The sequence below is a fragment of the Arvicola amphibius genome, chromosome 5 (assembly GCF_903992535.2).
Source record: "Arvicola amphibius chromosome 5, mArvAmp1.2, whole genome shotgun sequence".
Lineage (NCBI taxonomy): Eukaryota > Metazoa > Chordata > Mammalia > Rodentia > Cricetidae > Arvicola > Arvicola amphibius.
The window spans coordinates 44,915,536-44,938,067 of record NC_052051.1 but is presented as its reverse complement, the minus strand read 5'-3'; the positions used below and the strand labels follow the sequence as shown (position 1 = coordinate 44,938,067).

Genomic DNA, 22,532 nt, shown 5'->3' with positions numbered 1-22,532 from the left:
ACAGTTTCTGCCCAGAAAATAGGAACTTCCACTAATACCTAATGAATTGTAGTTTTGTAATTCAGGGTTGCATGGCCAGGCCCTGGGTTCATTTCTATTATAACAAACAAACAAATAAATCCCCAAACCAAAACATACAGCTATTTCAGAAACAATGTAGCAAAAGTCTAAATGTATAATTATTTAACCAAACAGAGTCAAGTGTGGACAGTAAAGATTTTCTAGTGTTGCTACAATGCTCTTCTTATGATGGCCTCCTAGACTGCCCCAAATAAGTCAAAAGAGCTGGCTTCATTACCTTAAGCAGTGTACTGCAAAGTTCAACAAAATCAGAGATGTGGTACTATGTCACTTCTTCATTACTGATGAACTGATGACTGAGCAGCTGCATCACTGAAGGTTGAGCTAGAGCCACACAGGTCCTAGGCAAGCACTCATCACACTGAACTGCCTCAGCTGGCCTTCCACTCAGTACTCAGCACAGGGAGGCCTTGAACAGTACTCCTGTCTCAGCCTCCTAAGCAGCTGTGATTTCAGAACTGTGCCACCAGGCCTGGCTTCTTTTTCAGGCTACACAGACCTGGCTGATCTGGAATTCTCTGTGTAGACCAGGTTGGCCTTGAATTTACAGCATTCCTCCCCTCTGTCTCCAAAGTGCTGGGATTTCAGATCTGCATCATCACACCTGGCTTTACAAAATACTTCAACGAGGAGATAAGTATCAAACGGAAATTACAGGGCTACTGAGTCAAGAAACAGCACCAACAGCAGGGACTCCACACTAAAACCAGTGTCTAAAAATCCTGGCCAAAGGTTCACTTGGCTCCAGGCAATTGTGAGTCTGGACACAGCCTGTCAGTCTTAGAAAAGGTTACTGTGTGCAGCAGTGAACTCTGCACACAGGAAAGACTGGAAGGAAGAAAGTGCAGGCAAGTGAAAGAGCTTCTGGAAACATACCAACAGACAGCAGATTTAGAACAGTCATCAACATTGGTAGGTCAAGTAAATAAGGAAATCCCAAGGGTGCAAAGAAACCCAGGCAAAGTCAAGATCCCTGAGAGAGGGTAATGGAATAGGGCAGAATTACTAAAGTAGTCTGGGCATGGAAAATAAAAGTAGCCATAATTCCAAAAGAAAAGCAGGCTTCAATCCATGGCTCCTGTGACGGTGGTGCCACTAGAGCTCTTTCTAACAAGACTAAGCTAGGACTTGCTGGAAGAAAAGTGCAAAGGAAGAAACAACCCTCTCTTATGTCTCAGTACTGGATTTCCTCACATCCCACCACCCCCAGAGCCCTGTAGTCTACCAGCTAAGGGAGAAAGTCTGTGATACCTGAAAACATGAGGCACTCATCATACACCATACATGATCCACTATACACCACACATATAATACACTGAAGTGTAACCGTAAAGACTTAGGATCCAAAAGCAAAAAAACAAAAACAAAAAAAACCCCACAAATGTAACAACTGCTAACAAATTTCGTACTCTCAATAGACTGATATTTAACAGAGTTAAACAAATAAAGAAGAAAATATGGCCAGGTGTGGTGACTTTAATCATTTAATCCAAGCAATGGGGTGGGGGCAGAGGTATGAGAATCTCTGTGAGGTCAAGGATAGCATGGTCTTTATACATAGTGACTTGTTCCAGGATGGCCAGACTCTACCTCAAAAGAAGAAAGAGTAGGAGGAGGAAGGAGCAGGAGGAGGAGGAGGAGGAATGAAGTAGGGAAGCTGGACATCATGGCATATGCTTATGATTCAAGTTCAAGGATGACACCCTGATTTAAATAGACACTGGTATGAAAAAAAAATCCCCCTAAAAGGACAGAAGCAGGAGAATGAGAAGAAGCAGGAGGACAAGGAAGAGGAGGTAGGGCTGGCCAGTGTGGTGGAACAAGCTTTTAATCACAGAATTCTGTGAGTTTGAGGCCAGCATAATAGTCTACACAGTCTGTTCCAGGACAGACAGAGCTACATAAAGAGAACCTGTTGTTGTGGTCATCGTCATCGTCATAATTGTAGTAACAGTAGTAGAATTATGTAAAATACTTTTGAAAATGTCTAAAAAGTAAGTATCTCACATTGGCCTTTTTATGCTCATAAAGTTAAAGGTAGAAGCATGCTAGTTGTGGTGGCCTGTGCCTTTAGTCCTAGCACTTAGGGAACAGAGGCAGGAGGATCTCTGTGAATTCAAGTTCTCTGAGTTTGATGCCAGTGTGGTCTACATAACAAGTTCCAGGACAGCAGGACTACATCGTGAAGCTCTGCTTCAAAAATTAAAAGAGGAAGAGGAGGAAAAGGAGGGAGAGGAGAAGGAGGGGAAGAAGGAGAAACAGCAGCAGCAACAATATGGTGATTTTTGCCTTCAAATTTTTGACTTTATTAATTTGGAGAAAAATGCTTATTTGCTAAGTATCCACTGTGACAAATGACAGGATAAAGCCAAAAAACAAGAAAAAGAAAAAACACATCTTTAGGAATTAAGCACTTTCCTTAATTTTAGCACTGATATGTCTCTTGTAACTATGGTTGCAGTGAAATGTGTAGCAAGTACAAGCTCCCAAAATAAATTCTGACCAGAACACTACATTTAAGGGAAGATATTTTATATTTGAGATGTTTATCTTATTTGTATGGGTGTTTTGCTTACATGAATGTCTGTGTCTCACTTGTATACTTGGTACGTGCAGAGAGGCCAGAAGAGGGCCTCTGATCCCCTGGGACTGGAGCTGTAGAAAGCTGAGTCATCATATGGGTACAGGGAATTGGATCCAGGTCCTCTGGAAGAACAGTCAATGTTCCTAACCACTGAGCCCTGTCTCCAGCCCCCTGAAAGAAATTTTATTTTATTCAAGCCCTGCCTGTCTTGGAACTCACTCTGTAGGCCAGGCCAGTCTTAAACTCACTGAGATCCACCTGCCTCTGTTTCCCAAATGCTGGGATGAAAGGCTTGAGACACCTGGCCTGGCCAAGTAATTTTAAATCAAAATCTGAAACAAATAAACAAACAAATGAATTAAAAAATAATTGTAATGTCAGAAACTACATCCATAAAAGTGTCACCAATATGACCACCCAAACATTAGTTGAGCATGGACGTTACCAATGGACATGTCTAAATGAACAGGGAAAAGCCCTTGAAGCCTCAACTCTACACAAAAAACTACAGGCAACTGAGAAACACTGGAAGCAGGAGAGGTGGCCTTCCAGGGAAGAGCACACCAATTGGTTGTCCAGAGACAAATGGTCAGCCCTGAAAACATACGTACAAGTGACATTATGTGGATTGAGAAGATTATATGTAGGAATATATATGTATATGTACTCAATCATAATTTAAAAAGAGGCCATGAATTTGAAGGGAGAGGGAAGGACATGAGAGTTTAGAACAGTGGTTCTCAACCCTCCTAATGCTAAGACTCTTTAATACAGTTGTTCCTCGTGTTGTGGTAAACCCCAACCATAAAATTATTTTCATTGGCCATTTCATAACTGTAATTTTGCTACTGTTATGAATCATAATGTAAATATTTTTTGGAGGTAGAGGGTTGCCAAAAGGGTCACACAGGTTGAGAACCACTGGTTTAGAGGAAAGAAAGGGAAGGAAAAATGTTATAATTTTATTTTAATATCAAAAATTAAAAAGAAAAGCCGGGCGGCGGCGGTGGCGCACGCCTTTAATCCCAGCACTTGGGAGGCAGAGGCAGGTGGATCTCTGAGTTCGAGGCCAGCCTGGTCTACAAGAGCTAGTTCCAGGACAGGCTCTAGAAACTACAGGGAAACCCTGTCTCGAAAAACCGAATAAAAAAAAAAATTAAAATTAAAAAGAAAAAGAACCAATGAAGATGATAACAGTGGAGGCTCATGCGTGTAAACCTAGCACTCAGAAGGCTGGAAGCACTGTGGATCTGAAGCCAGTCTGAGTACAGAGAGAGCGCCTAGCTCAGACAGAAAGATGAAAGAAGAAAGGAAAAGGAAGAAAGGATATTAACAGAAAGAGTAATTTCAGTCTTCTTTTTCTGTATTCGTAACAAGGACAGCTTTAACTAAACTATGGATTGACAGTATTGGGGACTTTAGCATGACAGAATTTTCAAACAGTCTATGACTCAGAACTAGTAACAGTTTAAGTCAGATAATTCTTCATCGTGTAATTGAGGCTTTTTGTGCATTTTGGGATGCTTAGCAGCAGCCCTGGCATCCACTAGATGCCAGTAGTACCATGGTCCAAACCATGGCCATCAAAAATGTCTTCAGACATTGCTAAATGTCCCCCAAAGGACAAAACTGCCCCCCAGCTGAGAACCACTAAACTCAAGTGAGATCATCTGACATCAAATGTTTGCTTTCATGCCCTCCCCAGCTGCCCTGCAAAAGTGTCTTGTCTCTTGTCCAGTTTCACTTGTTTGTTGTATGTCTTCTGACTCATCTCGCAGACAATTTATAATGCTAAATATATGATATCAGAGATAGCTCCCGGGCAACAGCCCACAGCGGCATCAACACGCGCAGTGTCTCCAAGCCAGAGAAGGCAGACTGCAGGCAGAAAGCCTGCATTGTATAAAGTCACACGAAAAACAATTCCCAAGGACAGCAGGACAATAGGCCCTTGTTCCTCAGCTAACCATCCACATGAAGTGTTCTTCCTCACAAGAGCAGCTTACAAGAACAAATCATCCTTGCCTCAAAGCTCAAAGTGCTTTCAGTGGGCAACAGCACACAAGCTAAACCTTCGGTGAAAAGCAGCAGCAGACAATACTAAGAAAAACTAGTACACTGCCAAGAGATAATGCCAAACCCTGATGTCAGCTTTTGTCAAAGATGATTTACCCAATAAATGTATTCTGAAACCTGCTTGTTGATAGTCTGTTATGCAGTGTGTGACCAACAGAATATATTACTTAATAGGTCAATTAGGAAATGCAACTTTTCTGCCGGTTGTGGTGGCACACGCTGGTAGGATTTGCTGAAGGAAATGCAACTTTTCACTATTCAAAGACAAAATCCTATCAGTTGTTAATACTAACTACTTGGGAGGTCAGAGGGTTGCCAATTTCAAGACTAATTAGGACATCACACATCATTCAGCCAATAAAGCAAAATAAGGCAAGAATTTACCAGAGCATTGAACTACTTAAAATTTGACCACATTTTCCCATTAAAAAATCATGCATGGGGTGCTGGGTGTATGTCTTTAATTCCAGCACTAGGGAGGCAGAGTCAGGTAGATGTCAAGAGTTCAAAGTCAGCCTTGTCTAGACAGCGAGCTTCAAGCCATTTAGAGCTACACAAGACTCTGTCACAAACAACAAACAAACAAACAAACCCACAAAAACAGAAACAAAAAACCCCACAGAAACAAAAGCCCATGAATTGGAGCTGGAGAGATGGCTTAGCAGTTAAAGTACTTGCTACTCTTCCAGAGGACTGGGTTTCAACTCCAACACCTGAATGTTGGCTCACAACCACCTGTAACTCCAGTTCCAGATCCAATGTCCTCTTCTGGCCTCCAAGGACACCAAGCACACACAAGGTGCACATTCAAACATGCAAACACTCACAGAATAAATTAAAATTAAAACTTTTTTTTTAAAAGCTGGGCGGTGGTGGCGCACGCCTTTAATCCCAGCACTCGGGAGGCAGAGGCAGGTGGATCTCTGAGTTCGAGGCCAGCCTGGTCTACAAGAGCTAGTTCCAGGACAGGCTCTAGAAACTACAGGGAAACCCTGTCTCGAAAAACCAAAAAAAAACCCATTTTTTAAAAAATCATGAATTAAGGATCCAAAGAAATAAACCACTCTCTCCTACCATTTGCCAATATAATACAGACTTACCATCTAGAATTTCTTCAGAAAATCCTGTTTTCTCAAAATCAGTGGTATTCTGACTGTATAATCCGAGCAGAAGGTAATTGGCCAGCTCCCTGCAGCCTTCGTTGTACCTGCTGTCAATTCCTGCAAGGCAAGGAAGGCTGTGACTAGCTGTCTTATACCATGGAACACAATAAATGCCAGTGATTAAAGCCCTTATGGCTTCAGGCAGTTCAAACCAGTTTTGAGCTAAAACTAAACAAACAACCCCTTATTAAAGAAACAGGCTGAACCATAAGGCACCTTTCTTGGATCTCAAGATCTACATAGATGGGAGAATTAAGTAACAAATATTACTAAAGCTGTTGATTTCTGAAAAGCATTTTTTTTCTTTCAGTTTTTAGTTTACATATATAGGTGTTTGGCCCACATGTATGTGTGTGTACCATGTATGCCTGGTGCCCAATGAGGCAAGAAGAGCACCCTCCAGGATACATGAGGTCCCCTAGAATTGGAATTACAGATGGTTGTGAGTCACCATGTGGGTGCTGGGAATCAAACCTGGGTCCTTTGGAAGAACATCAAATGCTCTTAAGTACTACGAAATCTCCAGCCCCATAAAAAGCAATTCTTAAGGGCAGAAAGAACCAGCAAATATGGTCTTCTATTGACTTACTAAAGATCTTGGAATACTTTCAGTTAGCCCAAGAACAGATCTCAAAGAGATCTTTATGAAAAATATGTGATCAAACAAAAGAAAGTTAAGGTGGTTTGAAAAAGATGAAGACAAGAGGGTGGAACAATAAACCCTAATCCTTCACAAGCATGAGAAAGGATGCACTCTGAGTGTGGTGTGGTGATATATGCTCCTGCAGATGGCACTCACTAAGGTTATCTAGAAAGGTGTGACCAGAGATGAAAGAAATTAAATGACACTGTCTTTACCACTGCCTCTCAATGTCTGAGGCATCCCGGGCCTACAGCCATGCGCAGGGTGGCAGGGGCAGGGTCAGTAGCTGTTGTCTGTATGATTTTAGAAAGAATGGGTTGCAGAAGAAGCTCCAAGAATTGTAAGAGCTCCTTATCTCACTGACATCTCTTTTAATATTCACTCACAATAGAACAGGAGATTTCACAGGGAAGAGAACTGGGAAGACACTAACCTACAATGTACCTTCCATGATAGCATTATTATTATTATCTTCCTGAGATCAAGAATGCAAACCACTGCCACTGTGAGTCCCACTTCATGAAAGCACTGACCTAGGATGCAGAGAATCCCATCAGGCTGAGACTTGCTGCTCTGTGTCAGGATGCTCTGAACCTGGCGGAGTCGGCTGCAGCTGTAATAGAACAACAGTTTCCTGAGTGCAGCAGTGTATGAAAATCCCTGAAAGGCACATGCAGGAGGAATGGCTTTGTTAGGTCTGGACGCTGATACTAGTCTCTTTAATCAGAACCACAGCCTTCTCCTCCATTTTCTGGACCAGATGATTATGTATAAGTGGTCTAAAGACTATCTGGACTACTGATTATAAACTAGACTGTTAGTGGCTCTTTGGTTCAGTGAAGGATAACACCAAGGCCCCATGCATAATCAATCAGGAGATGATTCAAGAATTCCCAATGCCTTTTTACTTTTGTTGGATCTGAAAGACAAGTTTCCATGCTGATTTAGCTTAATTTTGGTCTTTACCAGTCTGTATCAAGAGTAACAAACAAAAATTGACATAAATGGCTCAACAAACTCAGCTCCAATTCATCCATTTGACCACCCTCATGGAATCTCAGCACAGGAGAAACACTTGATTTCTAGAGAGCTATTACTCCTTTGGCAGAAGGTACATTTCTTGCACCCAGGCAAAGTGTAAGGAAACATGTATTCCTAAACAATGAAATCTCTATGGACTCTTCTGCCTTCCTATCTCCCTCTATTCCTTCTCAGTAACCCCAAAGATGAGTACCCAATGCCATGGTCAAGCCTAATCCTTCACCACCTCCAGGTCTTAGCCCACACCCCACCATAAACATTTTTAAGTGTTCAGTATCATTAACCATTAGGAATGCAAACTAAAACTACTTTGAGATTCCATTTTACCCCAGTCATAATGGCTATCAATAAGAAAACAAATCACAAGTGCTGACAAGCATGTGGGAAACAGTAACCCCTATTTACTAGTTGGCAGGGATATATGCATGTAGGGGTATAAACGGGTGTGACACTACAGTAAAGGGTGTGTGGCGGCTTCTCAAACAGCTAAAACTAGAACTACCATATGGCCTAGCCTTAGCACTCCTGAGCATCTACACAAAGGACCTCATATCCCACAACAGAAATGCTTGCACATCTATATTTATTGCTGTCAATTCAAAATAGCTAGGAAATGGAATCAGGTTAAATGCCCATCAACTGATGGATAATAAAGATGTGATACATACACATATCAGAATTTTATTCAGTTGTAAAAAAAACGAAATTATGAAAATTTCAGGAAAACAGATGGGGTTGGAAAATATAATAATGAGCTAATCTAAGCCCAGAAAGACACACACTGCATGTCTCTATTACATGCAGTTCTAGCTTTGAGTTTTCTTTTCCTTTTAAAGAATGTGAATTATGTGTAAATGCATGCAAGTACCCACAGAGGTCAGAGGCAAAGGATCCCCCTGGAGATGGGAGTTAAAGATGGTTGTGAGCCACTTAATGGTGATACTAGGAACTGAACTCGGGTCCAATGCAAGAGAGGCACTGCTCCAGCACCTAGCTTCAAATTTTTAGATTTCTATATTTAACTTGTAATATTTGCAGAGGTCAAGATACCAGAAAGGGTGAGGAGGTGGGCAAGAAGCTTGAACTGGGGGAGGGAATGGTAGAAAACAGGTGCTATGAAGGAAGAGGGGAGAACATTGGAAGTTTAAGGTTTAAGTAGGTTGGGGGTAGGGTTGTGAGGAAAGAGAAAGGAGTAGGGGTGGGTTAATCAAAACTAAGGATTTATAAAAAAAAAAAACTCTCATGGAAACCCACTACTGTGTCATTTTAAACTATGATTTAAGGGACTGGAGAAATGGCAGTATTTAAGAGCACTTGCTGCTCTTCCAAAGAACCAGAGTTCAGTTCCCAAGATGCAGGTCCAGAAACCAGTACACACTTTGGCAACTTACACCTGCTTGTAATTTCAGTTCCAGGGGATCCTCTTCTGGCCTCCTGAGGCACCTGTACATAGATGGTACAACACACACACACACACACACACACACACACACACCTCTTGAAAAATATGACTTAAAAAGAGATGAAAGGAGGTACCCTGCATGGATGGACAACGCTGCTCCCAGAAGACATGGGCTATTAAATGAAAATCCAGCACCAGGCATAGGATCCTACCCTGTAAGTTATTGATCAGGAAGGCTCCAAAGGCTCCCCAAAACAAGACAGGGTATTGCCACTGCTGTTGATTGTCTACCAAAAACAGAGAGTAAATAGCTGGAGAGATGGTTCAGTAATAAGAACACTGGCTGCTTTTCAGGGGATTTGAGTTTAAGGCATCCACATGGTGGTTCATAACCATATATAACTCCAGTTCAGGGATCTGACACGCTGTTCTTGCCTCCGCGAGCAACCAGACACACATGTGATGCATAGAAACACATAAAAACCAAATATGCACATGAAAAATTTCACAAAATATATTTCAGGCTGGGCACAGTGGTGCATGCCTTTAATCCCATCACTTTGTAGGCCGAGCTAAGTGCATTTCTTTAAGTTCAGGCTAGCTTGGTCTACATAGTGAGTTCCAGGCCTACCAGGACTCACAATGAGAGACTCTCTTTCTCTCTCTCTGGAAAAAAACAAACAAACAAACAGCCTTACTGCAGAAGACATGCCACATTCTCACTGCAGGACAGAGAAATACATCTGGAACTGACTAGTGAACTCTCTCCCTGATGGCCAGCTTTCACGGTGCTGGAATATGTTATATAGGCTTCCAGATGAGAAAGACATCAGTGGCCACACCCAACACCGGCCCCTGCATGCTGCAATAACAACCTTCCAGGCAACATGTGCCCACTGGTATAATAATAATATCATGAATGTTATGGGTTAATCAGCCTCCTTATAACTGGATTTGAGGCCTGCTCCACAGAAGGAAATCCATGCCTGGTACTGTAAACTTGGCCCAAAGCCCTTGGCTGGGGTGGTCACAGGAACCAGGGGAAACCTAGTACTATTGTATTCTTGACTGGAAGTCATGAACTGCTTTCTAAGTATTTGTTTACACTCACAGAGCTTTGTTCCTCCCAACCTTGGTCAAAGAAGCTTCCCCCTCCCCCACACTGGGTTAGTGGTTACTGTAGAAGCTCACAACTGGTCAAAATGCTGAGAATAAAACAGGTGGCTGTGAGTTACTAAATGGGACATTCGTAGGAACCCCACGACTACCCCAACAAGGCTTGGTGAACATCACAGAAGAGGAAGAAGGACTAAGAGCTGGAGGATAGGGAGCTGTACTGGGAAGTGCTGTTTTCCAGACAGGACACAACCACTGCCCACATGAACTCACAGTGGGTGTGCCTACCTGCACAAGAGCAAGCCAAAATATCTTTTCTCTTTTTTGTGGGGGGTGGGGAGGTGAGGGAGTTGAGATACACTTTCTCTGTGTAGCGCTGGCTGTGTTGGAACTTGCTCTGTAGACCAGACTGGCCTCAAACTTGCAGAGATCCGCCTGTCTCTACCTCCCAAGTGTTGGGATTAAAGGCATGCACCACCATTGCCCAGTTACAGTCAAAATTTCAACACAGCTGGGGAAAGGGTTCATGAGCTCCCATCTCTAGCTGAGGAGCTATTGGCAGTTGATGGTTGCTAGGTGAGGAAGAGTCATTTTTACTCAGGGGTGTGGTTACACAACATAGTACAAATATCAATTCTCCTCAAATTAGCATGTAGGTTTAACACAATTCCAATCAACTGCCAAAAAATTTTATGGATATAGAAAAGCTTATTCTAGCTAGGTGGTGGTGGCGCATACCTTTAATCCCAGCACTCATGAGGCAGAGGCAGGCAGATCTTTTGTGATTTCAAAGCCAGCCTGGTCTGCAGGACAGGCTCTAACGCTACAAATGCTACACAGAGGAACTGTGTCTTGGGGGGGGGATTTATACTAAAATATATGGGGTCTAGTGAGCTAGTGAGATGACAGAGTTCCAGGCCAGCTAGAGCTACACAGTAAGATCTATTTCAAAAATTAAATAAATCTATATGGTAGGCTTCATGAATATTTATCACACTATCCTTTTACTTTTTCTGTAGTTTTATAGTAACAATTAGAGGCTATGAGCAAAGAGTCATATGGAATAACAAGGTTTTAAAAGCAACTGTGTAAAAATGGCAAGATAATTTTAATATTAAATAAACTTCTTTCCCTGAGAAATGACGCCTACCTGCCCCTGTACACTTTCTTTTTTAGTCATTTCCCCACTAGAAAGACTTTGCACATTGGCCCTCTGGCCCATTTTCTATTCAGGGCAGAGCGCTGACTAACTGCCAAGGTTACCAAGAGCTCTTTGGTCTACAAACTTACAACCAGCCACCAACAAAAAGCATGTCCAGATCATGTGACCAAGAAACAAAAGTGTTTCCCCGGCAACTGCTGTTGAAAGCCAAGACAATACTGAAAATAGGAGACTTTTTTCCTACTTGTACCCTGTCCAGTCCAAATAAAGCAGGCACACATAAATGTAAAGAGTGTCTTTTTTCCTTAAGTAGAACATTATCCTGATTAGTGTTTTTGTATCAAAGGGGTAAAACTAAATTCAGGTTTTTCCCTTTGTACATTTTCTTGTTTCTCAAATTTAATCTTTAACCAGAATACAGCCAATCTGTCACTGAACCATGAAGCATTACAGTTACTTAATTATTTACTTTTAACTAAAAGCAAAAAAAAAAAGTCCTGATGAGTTCAAATAAAAGTACAATCAATCACCCTATTCCCACCCATAACCCAGAATTAATCACAGCTAACTTCTTGGCATATCTGCTTTATTCATATTAATGCTTTTTGAAACTGTATGCATAAAATACTAGTTTACTGTCCTTTCAGAAAGAATAAAAAAATTGTACAAAACTAAAGTTTTCATTGATTCTTATAACCAAAGGTTAAGGTAGTTCGTTATGTGTCTACATGAATATACCCCAAAGTCTACAGTAACACTTATGCAGCTCACAGTACCTGAGCAAGGCTGGTACATCCTGGATAGGCCTGTGTTTGTTCACAACTTACAAAGTTTTACCTTCAGAAGTCATGGAGTGAGTGTGATGGCCAGTTTAATGTCAACTTGACACAAGCTAGAGTCACCGCCACAAGACTGGGCTGTAGGCAAGCCTGTAGGGTATTTTCTTAATTAACAATTGAAGTGGGAGGGTCCAGCCCACTGTGGGTGGTCCTGGGTAATTGTAAGAAAGCAAATGTCTCAGTGGCCTCTGCATCAGCTCCTGCCTCTATGTTCCTATCCTGTTTGGGTTCCTGTGCTGACTTCCTTCAGTGATGAATGATAAGGAAGCATAAGCCAATTAAACCCACCCCTCCCCAATGCTTTTAGTCATGGTGTTTCATCGCAGCAATAGGAACCCTAATAACAAGGGGTAAAGACATTGGCTTGATAGGCAGGACCCCATGGTAAAGAAAAGAAGATTCTCCCAAGTTGTCCTCTGACCACCATACATGCACCTAGAGAGCATGTCCCCCACCCAACCAAGTAAGTAAAAGATAAATGTAAAAAAAAAAAAAAAGAACAAAAATAAACAAAAAAACCCCTCCACAAAACAACAAAAAACTCATGGATAAACTGAGGATATAGCTCAATGGTAGAACTTTTGCCTGGCTCTGGGTACAATCCCTAATACAGAACACACACACCACACACACACACACACACACACACACACACACACACATTCTACAGTTGTTTCAAGGTGGTAATATAGCTCAATGGCAAAGCACTTACATGACAATATCCTGGATCCAATCTTCAAGACCTCAAAGAAGAATGCTGCTTTTACACTATTATTAATTTCTGGTTTTCCTTAGGTTTAGAAACAGTTTGGGCATGAGATGACAACTCAATTGTCACCAATGGGCACTTAGCAGAGAAATGGAGCCTTTGGCATTCTCAGGTTTACAGTTGCTTTGCAAGCTCTTGGAGGGTGAAAAGAACCAGAGGCTGCCACTATGGCTGCAGAAAGCTACAGTGGCAACAACTTGGCTATCAACCCCAGCTAGAGGGTAGGCCAGACACCTCTAGAGAGCCAGCCTGAACTGGTGCTCTTGTGCAGAGCATGACACATGAGCAGATGCCTTCCTTCAAAGGCCAGGAAACCCATGCATGATCTTTTTCTACTCACTAGTTTCCCAATTACTTCACCATTTAAACTAGAAAAGATGCTACTAGCTATCCAAACAAACCAGTGTCTAGCGTAAAAAGAGATTGAACAAATGACATGTCTTTTTTTTTTTTTCATGAAATTCTAGTCAGTCAGCAGCCTTGCATAATCTTTCACACAGGTTTGGCTTTTTTTCCCCCTGGAAAACTCCAGTTCACAAGTGATATGTGTATGCCAGGTGTGTGCAGGTGACTGTGGAGGTCAGAAGAGAGCATTAGATCCCTTGGAGCTGGAGTTGCAGGCATTTGTGAGATGCTAGCTTGGGTATTGGATACAAACTCTTTGCAAAACAGCAAGTTGAGCTGGGTGGTGGTGGTACACGCCTTTAATCCCAGCACTCGGGGAGGCAGAGGCAGGTGGATCTCTATGAGTTCGAGGCCAGCCTGGTCTACAAGAGCTAGAGCTAGTTCCAGGACAGGCTCCAAAGCTACAGAGAAACCCTGTCTCAAAAAAAAAAAAAAAAAAAAAAAACCCAACAGCTGAAGGGCAGGTGAGATGGCTTAGCAGGTAAGTGGGAGAGTCTGAGTTTGGTCTTGGAATCCACATTGTGGATGAGAGAACTGACTCCTACGCTGTCCTCTGACCTCCACACACATACCTCTCCAGCCCCTCAGTTCACAGGTGAGCCTTTACTAGAAGTGTTCTGAAAGCAGCAATGACATGAAATGACACATACTTCAAGAAATGACTCTATTGGCTTAACTGATAGCAGAGTGAAGGGAAATGGGTTGACTCTGGGAGGTCAATTAAAAGTCAGTGACAGATGCACAACTGTCACCTCAACAACTGGGAGGTAGAGGTGGAAGGGTCAGGACTTCAAGTTGTGTTGTAAGACACTATTCCTGGGAAGACCAATCAATGTCTACTCATCCCAGATTGGGAATTTAGGACAGACCAAAGTAAGGGAACCACCGAAGTTCAACTTGGTGAACCAGTGAGTTTTATTGGGGCTCCTGACGGGAGCAGAACTGACTCACAGACAGCCCATCACAAAGCTGTCAATGTGGGTGACAGCTCACAAAAGAAGGAAACCTGGAGCTCAGGTGCAGACTACAGGCAGCTCAACAGGTCAGAGTCTCTTTCAGGCAGCTCGGTTTCTCAGTCTTCTAGGCAGCTCTGGTGATCTCCATCTCTTCCAGGTGGACAGAAGATCAAGTGATATTCAAAAGTAGAATAAATGATACTGCTGAGGACCCAGCTCTCCGACAGAGTGCTTGCCTAGCAATCCCAAAGCACTGGGACTGGTCTCAAGCACTGACTGGCTTGACTGCAGTGTCATAGAAAGAATGAACACAATAAGTATGGAGTCCAGGTATGGCAAATAGGAATGCTTACTGAATAATTCAGCTTTTCTGAACTTTAGAGATTCTTCATATTGCAATGCTAGAGGGAATCACAGTGAGAATAATAAAGGCCACCATATCTGTATTAACCTAGACTTCAGGTCTAGATCAGAACAAGCTCACTACAGGACTGAGACAGATGACGAGCCTGGTCTTTATAGAGTAAAGCTACTACCATCTACTTCCCTTGTCAAAATTAAGAACTTGAAGAAAGGCAGAGGCAGACGTATGGCAAGGCAATAAATACCATTTCCACTGATGTCCTCCACTGGTGACAGGTAAGACAAATGTTACTACTGTCATGACCAAAAGAGGTTAACCACTAGCCATAAAATGACTCACACTGACACACATACGGTATGACTGAAGAACATGCTACTATCACGTGGTGATTTGAACAAGAATGGCCCCCATAGGTCCATATATTTAAATGCTTAGGGAGTGGCACTTTTTGTTGGAGTAGGTGTGTCCTTGTTAGAGGAAGTATGTCACAATATTCACTCAAGAAGCACCCACAAGCAGGGCGGTGGTGGCGCACGCCTTTAATCCCAGCACTCGGGAGGCAGAGGCAGGCGGATCTCTGTGAGTTCGAGGCCAGCCTGGTCTACAAGAGCTAGTTCCAGGACAGGCTCTAAAAAAGCTGCAGAGAAACCCTGTCTCGAAAAACCAAAAAAAAAAAAGAAAAAAAAAGAAAAAAAGAAAAAAAGAAGCACCCACAATTATCCTCCCTCGCATCGCTGACTGTTATAAGGATGTCAAAGTCAAATGAACATGGAAGCCTAGGTTAGATCTCAGAATAGAGAGTTCATTTAGGGAAATAAAGTTCGGAGGACTAAACTCCAGGTAAAAAAAAGTTTACTAATTAAAGTGTTGCACCAACACTGATGCCTTCATTGTAATAAATCATCATTATTCTGTATTACAATTCATCTATAAGTCTAAAATTATTTCAAAACTGAAGTTTGTAAAAGGCATGGTAAGGGCCCAATGAGATGGTTCAGTGGGCAAAGGCATGTGCCACCAGGTCTGACAACCTGAGTTAGAGTCCCAGGCCTCATGTGGTGGAAGAGGAGAGAACCTACTCCCTCAAGTAGTTCTGATTGCCATACCATATGCACCAACATGTACACACGCAGAGTAAATAAACAAGTTAAAATGTTAATACGTTAAATAAAACCAGGTGTGGTGGCACACACCTTCAATTCCAACACCCTGAAGGCAGAGGTAAACAGATCTCTCTGAGTTTGAAGCCAGCCTGGTCTGCAGAGCAAGTTCCTAGTCAGTCAAGGCTACACATTGATACCCTGTCTCAAAAATAAATAAAATACCAAGTAAGCTGCCTTTTCTTCAAACTAGGCTTTAAATCAAAGGTACCAGTTTTAAGTACCCAAACTATAAGGCCTTATTCTTTTAAATTTTTTCCTATTGACGTATTCACTTATTTGTCTGGGTTGTATATTGTATGTGTTGGCACACATATCTCACAGCATATGTACACGCAGGTGTGGAACTGGGTTCCTCTGTCTACCATGTGTGTCCTCAGGCTTGGTGGCAAGCACCTTTACTGCTGAGCTACCTTTCCAGACCCTTTGAAAATAAATTTCAGGGCAAAACCAACAGTTTAAGTTGCGTAGCATGGAGCAAGAAGTTGGGGGACACTGCCACGTTACTGTGCTATAGGGAAGTCACAGAACTGAAGGCACACAGCAAGCACACTATCACCCCGGACCTAAGCGCAAAGGCAAACAATGAGGCCATTACCTCTGGGCAGAAATGAAGCTACAAATCTTAACAAGCAGATCTTTGTGCTTCTCCTAAAACCACACTGAGCCTTCACAGCCAGTATTAAAGCAGCTGTTTTGGGATTTTTGAAGGGTTTTGTTGTTACTTGTTACCTCAGTCAGGGTCTGAGGTAACCTAGACTGACCCTGAACTGGATATACAACCAAAGAACTTCTGAAGTTCCTGAAAGAGACTCTTCCACAGAAAAATACTTTGAAGTAGGTAGGGCAGTATATTTCAGAAAGATTTCCACTTATTCCTTAGTATTAGTTCAGATAAATTAGGTTACTCATACTTTGGTTAAGGAAAAATCCTAGGGCCAGAAAGAGGTTCAGTAGGTAAAAGTGTTTGCTGCTAAGACTCATTGATCTGATTTTAATCTCAGGGACTTAAAGATCTACATAGCAGGAGAACCTACTCCAGATAAGCTGTTCTCAGACCTCCACATATACCCTGTGGCACGTGTTTTGTGTAAGCGCACGTGCGTGTACACACACACACACACACACACACACACACACAAATTTTTTTAAAAATTTTTGAAGCCAGGCAATGGTGGCTCATGTCTTTGATCCCAGTACTGGAGAGGCAGAGGCAGGCGGATCTCTGTGAGTTCAAGGCCAGCTTGGTACACAAAGTAAGTTCCAGGGACAGCCAGGACCGTTACACAGAAAAACCCTGTCTCAAAATAAAAAAAAAAAAAACAAAACAAAAAAAACCCACAATTTTATTTTTATTTGAGAGAAGGTCTCATTATTCAGCCCTCGCCGGTCTGAAAAAGATATGTAGACCAGGCTAGTCCCAAATTCACAGGCATCTGCCTCTGCCTCTGACTCTGCCTCCCAAATGCTGGAATTAAAGGAGTACATCAACTATCCGAGAGCAAAAAACTTTTTATTCAGGCTGGAGAGATGGTGCAGCAGTAAACAACACTTGATACTTTTGCAGAGGACTTCAGTTTGATTCTCAGCACCAACATGGTGGTTCACAACCATCTGTAACAGTTTCAGGAGATCCCATGACCTCTTTTGACCTCTGCAGGCACCAAGCACGCACATGGCGCATGACATACACACCGGCAAAACAGTAACACATAAAATGGAATTTTAACAAATCCAAATAAAAATGAAAAAAAAATTTTTTTTAACTTCAAAACCCCAGAGACATTTAACTCCTTTCTCTTGTTCATTCTAGGTTCTAGAATGATGGAGGGGCAACCATGTGGCTGGCCCTCAGCCACCACAGCAGAAGGAACAAGAGTGACAAGTCACACTGCCGAAGCTTTTACTGAACAGGACTACAGTGCGATTCTTACGCACATTTCATGAACCAAGAGCCAAGAGCAACTCACAAGCAATCTGAAAAGGGAAAGCAACTCTAATTCTACATGCTTGGGAGACAGAAACCGAGATTACCTGATAGACAGCGTGATGACTATCACAACCTCAGAAAGGAGTCTCTAATCCTGAGGACAGTCCTTTCACCTCTGATCTCCATTCTCCATCTGTGAGAGCGGACTCCCTTACTCCACGCACTTGTCTCCAGGAATGTAACTTCACTAGTTAAGCCTGCCTCTTTCATCACTGGAGAGAGAGAGCAACAAAGGAACCAAACTCCAAGAAAGAAGCCAAATGTAGCTGGCAAGAAAGTGCTGGGCTGAAACCTGACATGAACCTTCAAATGACAACGTGAGGGGAAAGCCAGGCATGGTGCCAAAGGCCTGGAATCGTAGCACTTGGGAGGCTGAGGCAGGAGGATCAAACAAGTTCAAAGCCAGCCGGAGCTGCAGAATGAGACTTAATTGAAAACCACTAGGGAAAACAAGGCAAGACCTGAATAGTAAGAAAGGCATGTTCAACTACAGGGAGGTGGAGAAATGAGGGGACCTTTTACCAAAATTCTTTTGATGTTAAACAATGCACGGTCTAAAGCCAAGTTTTAGTCAAACCATTTTATGCAAAATTCAGGGTTTAGACATGACTAATAAAGTCATCCAACATATATGTCTACATTTATGTCTGTATGTTCGTCTGTGTGAGTGTATGCTGCCCGTGTGCCAGTGCCTGAAGAAGTCAGAAGAGGGAACTGGATACTCCCAGCTCTCTATAGATCTTAACATAAAAATACTATCTTCAAGACAGTAAAGAGCTCCCAACACTGGGGAGGTAGAGGCAGCCTTGTCTACATAGTGAGTTCCAGGCCATCAAAGGTTACTTGTTGAGAATCTGTCTCAAAAAACCAAAGGGAAACTAAGAAAAAGAGAAAAAAGAAACTAAGGAGTCAGAGAAGACTCAGTAAGTAAAAGTACTTCCTGTGCAGGCCTGAGGACTTGAGTTCAGTCTCCAGATCCACGGTGCACAGAGAAGAAATCACCCTCTTGACCTCCATACATGTGCCATGGGACCAATGTGCCTGCCCCCTCCCAAAGTCACTACTAGTAAATAATAAAAAAATTTAAAAAGAAAGTAAATAGGCCAGGTGTGGTACATACTCTTCTAATCCCAGCACTCTGTGGAGACAAGTGCAAGACTAGCTCAGTCAACACAAGTTCCAAGCCAGCCAGGGCTATATAGTGAAGACCCTGTCTCAGAAAAAAAAAAAAAAAAAAAAAAAAAAAAGAAATAAGAAGCAAGCAGGTAGGTCGCATTTATTCTGGAAATAGATTTTTATGGTAAAGTTGCTTTTCCACCCTCAAGTCTCAAAATATTCAAATGAAAGGCCAGCAAAAGAACTCGGTGGGTAAAAGAGTTTGCCACCAAGAATGCTAACACAAACTGGATCCGAGACCAGCTCAGTGGAAAGATTCAACTCCCCAAAGTTGTTCGGCCACCACAGGTGCTCTGTGACACATACATAGAACTTTTGATAAGCAAATAAAAGTGTGAAGCTGGAGAGGTGGCCTAGCAGTTAAGAGCATCTGCTGCTCTTGTAGAGGGGCTGAGATCAAGTCTCAGCACCCGTGTCAGACAATTTACAACTGCCTGTAACTCCAGATCCAGGGGATCTGCCTGTAACTCCAGATCCAGGGGACCCAGCGCCTTGCTGGACTCACTGGGAACCTGCACTCATCTGCACGTTCCCACAGACAAACACGATACAGTCACACTTAAATCTAAACTCGAGAATTTTAAAATCCAACTATTTTTAAAATTCAAGTAAAGGTTACTGAGCTTGTCATGGGAATACAGTTCAGAGGGAGAGCACTCTGCTGCCATGTACAAGACCCCAAGTTTCATCTCCAGCACCACACCAAACAAGTGTGGCACGTGGACACTCGCAGACAGGCACCCACCCCTGCAGAAAGCCTAGAGTTATCAGGTGGCTGCTCCGAGTTCTGAAGCATCAAATACGTTCAAACAGTGGTACTCTTGGGCAGAAGCACTGAAAGAGACTGTTTCCACAACCACTACACATTGTTAAGCGCAGAAAGAATTCCTGAGCGGCAGAGGAATTCACACAGTGTCAGAGTGGAAGCAGAGCAGGACTCCTAAACACATTGTTTCATTACTATCTAAACACTTCCTTCTTCTTCCATGTCTTAGTCATCCAGTAAACACACTGCCAGAACGTGTGAAGGAATCCTGGGAAATGAAAGAGGAGGATTAGTTTGGGGGCTCACAGAATGGCTCTGTGGGTAAAGGCACTTGCTGCCAAACCTGACCGAGTCCAATCCTGGTGACCCACATAGGAGAGAGAGGAGGAAAGACCCCAGGCAAGGAGTCCTCTAACTTTCATACTCTCACTGTGCTGTGCACAGATTAAAAATCCAGAAAGAAGCCAGGCAAGGTGGCTCATGTCTGTCGTCCCGGCACCGAGAAGCAGGTGGGTCTGAATTCAAGACTCTGTCTCAAAAATAAATAAAAATAGTTTTTGACTCTTCATAGATTTGATCCAATTAAAACAAGCAACACCCCCCTAGGTAAAAAATAAATAAATAAATGACCCAACAAAACTCTACAGAAAACAAGGGTGAATGTGATACAGCACTTGCTAACACATGCAATGTCCTGGAATTTGCCTCTCAACACTGGAGGGTCATACATTTACACATACACACAGAACATTAAAATACCCAAACAAGAGCTTAGAAAAAGCAGTCCAGGCATGGTGGCACAAGCCTTTGATGCCAGCATTCAGGGAACAGAGGCAGATGAGTCTCTTTGAGTTCAAGGCCAGCCTGGTCTACAGAGTTAGGGCCTGCCTCAATTTAACAAAAAAACAAAACAAAAAAAACAAACAAACGAACAAAAAAAACAGAATACAGGAAAAGCCATTCTAACATATTAGTTGACAGCCCCCTTTCAAAGGAACAATAACATATTTGCTTTGCCAAATGGCTGCAAGTAAGCAAACAAAAAAAGCCTCTTCTGTTTTAATGACAGGTTAGCAGTGCTCAAACCTCAGAGACTCTCCCTTACCTTTTTTATAGATTCCTACTGCAACATTTCCATCACTCCAACCAGCTCGGTCACAAACAATGCCCAGACTATCAAGGTCAGCCCCAAAGACGAGAGCAGAAATCGGAAACAGACCTTCTATACAGAAAAGGGCAGGATGGCCCTCCCTAATTATCAGCTCCCCTCCCCCTGCACCGACACTCGTGGGGCACTCCTGGATTCTATCAGGGACCCGCTGTCAGCTCTTTTGGGTGTCCCGGGCCCTCTCTCCCTATCCATCCAGGTCCCCCCCCCTTACGCCCCCAATGACCTTCATATCCCGGCAACGGGCGGGGGGGGGGGAGGGATTGGATGCAATGGCCAGGGATAGGTGAGGGGAGACGCTGCCGATGCGCATGTAGTGGGCCAGGAACACTAAACCGAGCTATGGTCTTGGGCAAAGGCTCTGGACACCTAGGAACGCAGGGGTTCGTGCGGTTTCTGGGGAGCCAGACAGGGCCTCTAGCGGTGGGCTGTCTGTGGGGACGCTTCCAAGGGAAACCAGTCCGTGGGAAGGGGATGTCACAATAGGGTCTTCCCAGGAACCGCGGTGGGTTGTCGAGCTTCACCCACAGCACTGTCCCCCAGGAAGGACGCCGTCCCCAGGCAAACGTTCTTCGGGGAGCCGTTTCAAACAATCCTCCGCAAGGAAGCCATATCAGACCACGCCCTGCCGCCCGAGGCGTAGCCGCCCCACCGCGCATCCCGGGCCACCCTTTGGCGGCCTCGACCCCGGCGTACCTGACGGAGGCCGCCCCACGGCCAGAGGTGCCAGCGAAGCGCGCGCGGGGCAGCCCCGGCTGCTGTGTGGCGAACGAGTCCATGGAGGCTGGAGGTGGAGGACCACGGGGCCGCGGAGGGTCGCTGGGGCCCGGCACCGCAGCGGGCCAGCGGCAGGGCGGAGCGAGGGCGCGCCGAGGGGGCGGGGCAGGCGCGCGCGGGCACGTGGGGGCGGGGCGGGAGCGCGCGCAGCGGGGGCGTCAGAGAGCTCGGGGCCGAGCGCTTGACTGTGCCGCTTCGGGGCCGTACCGATTCGGGGCGCCCCGATTCCAGGGACAACACACCGCCCGACCCTAAGGTCTCAGAGTGTCGCGGGGATTCGGTGGAGGACCTCAGCCGTACTCGCGGACGCGCCCGGGGCGGGGACTCGCGTCAGCTCCGCCCCTTCTCGCCCCGGCAGTGCTGGGGTACTTCAGGTCTGTACCTGGCAGTTCATCCCTGGGTCTCCTGGACAGCCAGCTACCTGTCTGCAGTTGCCTGCTTCTCAACAGTTGCACACCCACCTTTGAAACATTCGGCCCCTTAGTGATGCGTCCTGTTCAGGGCACCGGCATGAGAGGGCTCTCAGTATCCCAGGAGACCCCTCCCCTTGCAGTTCAGATCCGCGTTAGAATTGTTTCCAGCTGCGGTCGGTGGGCCAGAAAAATCTCACAGAGCCCAGTCCCTTCCTGCATAAAGTGGAGGGTTGCCCACGTCCTTTACAAGGCCTATTTAATGATTACGTCCAGTACCACATATTGACCTTGTCAAGATGCCCTATGTGTCCTAAATTCATCTTGTCATAGTAAATTTTAACTACCCGGGACTTTTTCCTGCCACAATGACTGGCGTCTGAATCCGTTATAAACAGTGCTGGCTGAAAAAAACCCTCCTTCCGCTCATAAAGATTTAACAATCCCTAAGGTGTCTCCTGCAGGTTTAACGGAAAGAAGATCA

General features: G+C 44.0%; 1 protein-coding gene across 5 annotated transcripts in view; it reads right to left on the bottom strand.

Moving 5' to 3' along the window:
- Positions 1-21,719, bottom strand: part of Dnaaf9 (dynein axonemal assembly factor 9) — a 148,463-nt gene extending 126,744 nt beyond the window's left edge. For 4 of the 5 annotated variants that reach the window (XM_038329804.2, XM_038329806.2, XM_038329805.2 and 1 more), the window contains exons 1-3: positions 21,558-21,719; positions 7,081-7,160; positions 5,842-5,961 (exon numbers count right to left, since the gene is read on the bottom strand). In XM_038329804.2, the coding sequence (XP_038185732.1) occupies positions 5,842-5,961; positions 7,081-7,160; positions 21,558-21,640 (283 nt within the window). In that variant the 5' untranslated portion in view covers positions 21,641-21,719. The remainder of the gene's footprint in view (positions 1-5,841; positions 5,962-7,080; positions 7,161-21,557) is intronic. The other variant, XM_038329807.2, reaches the window with a different exon arrangement.
- Between the last annotated feature and the right edge of the window lie 813 nt (positions 21,720-22,532).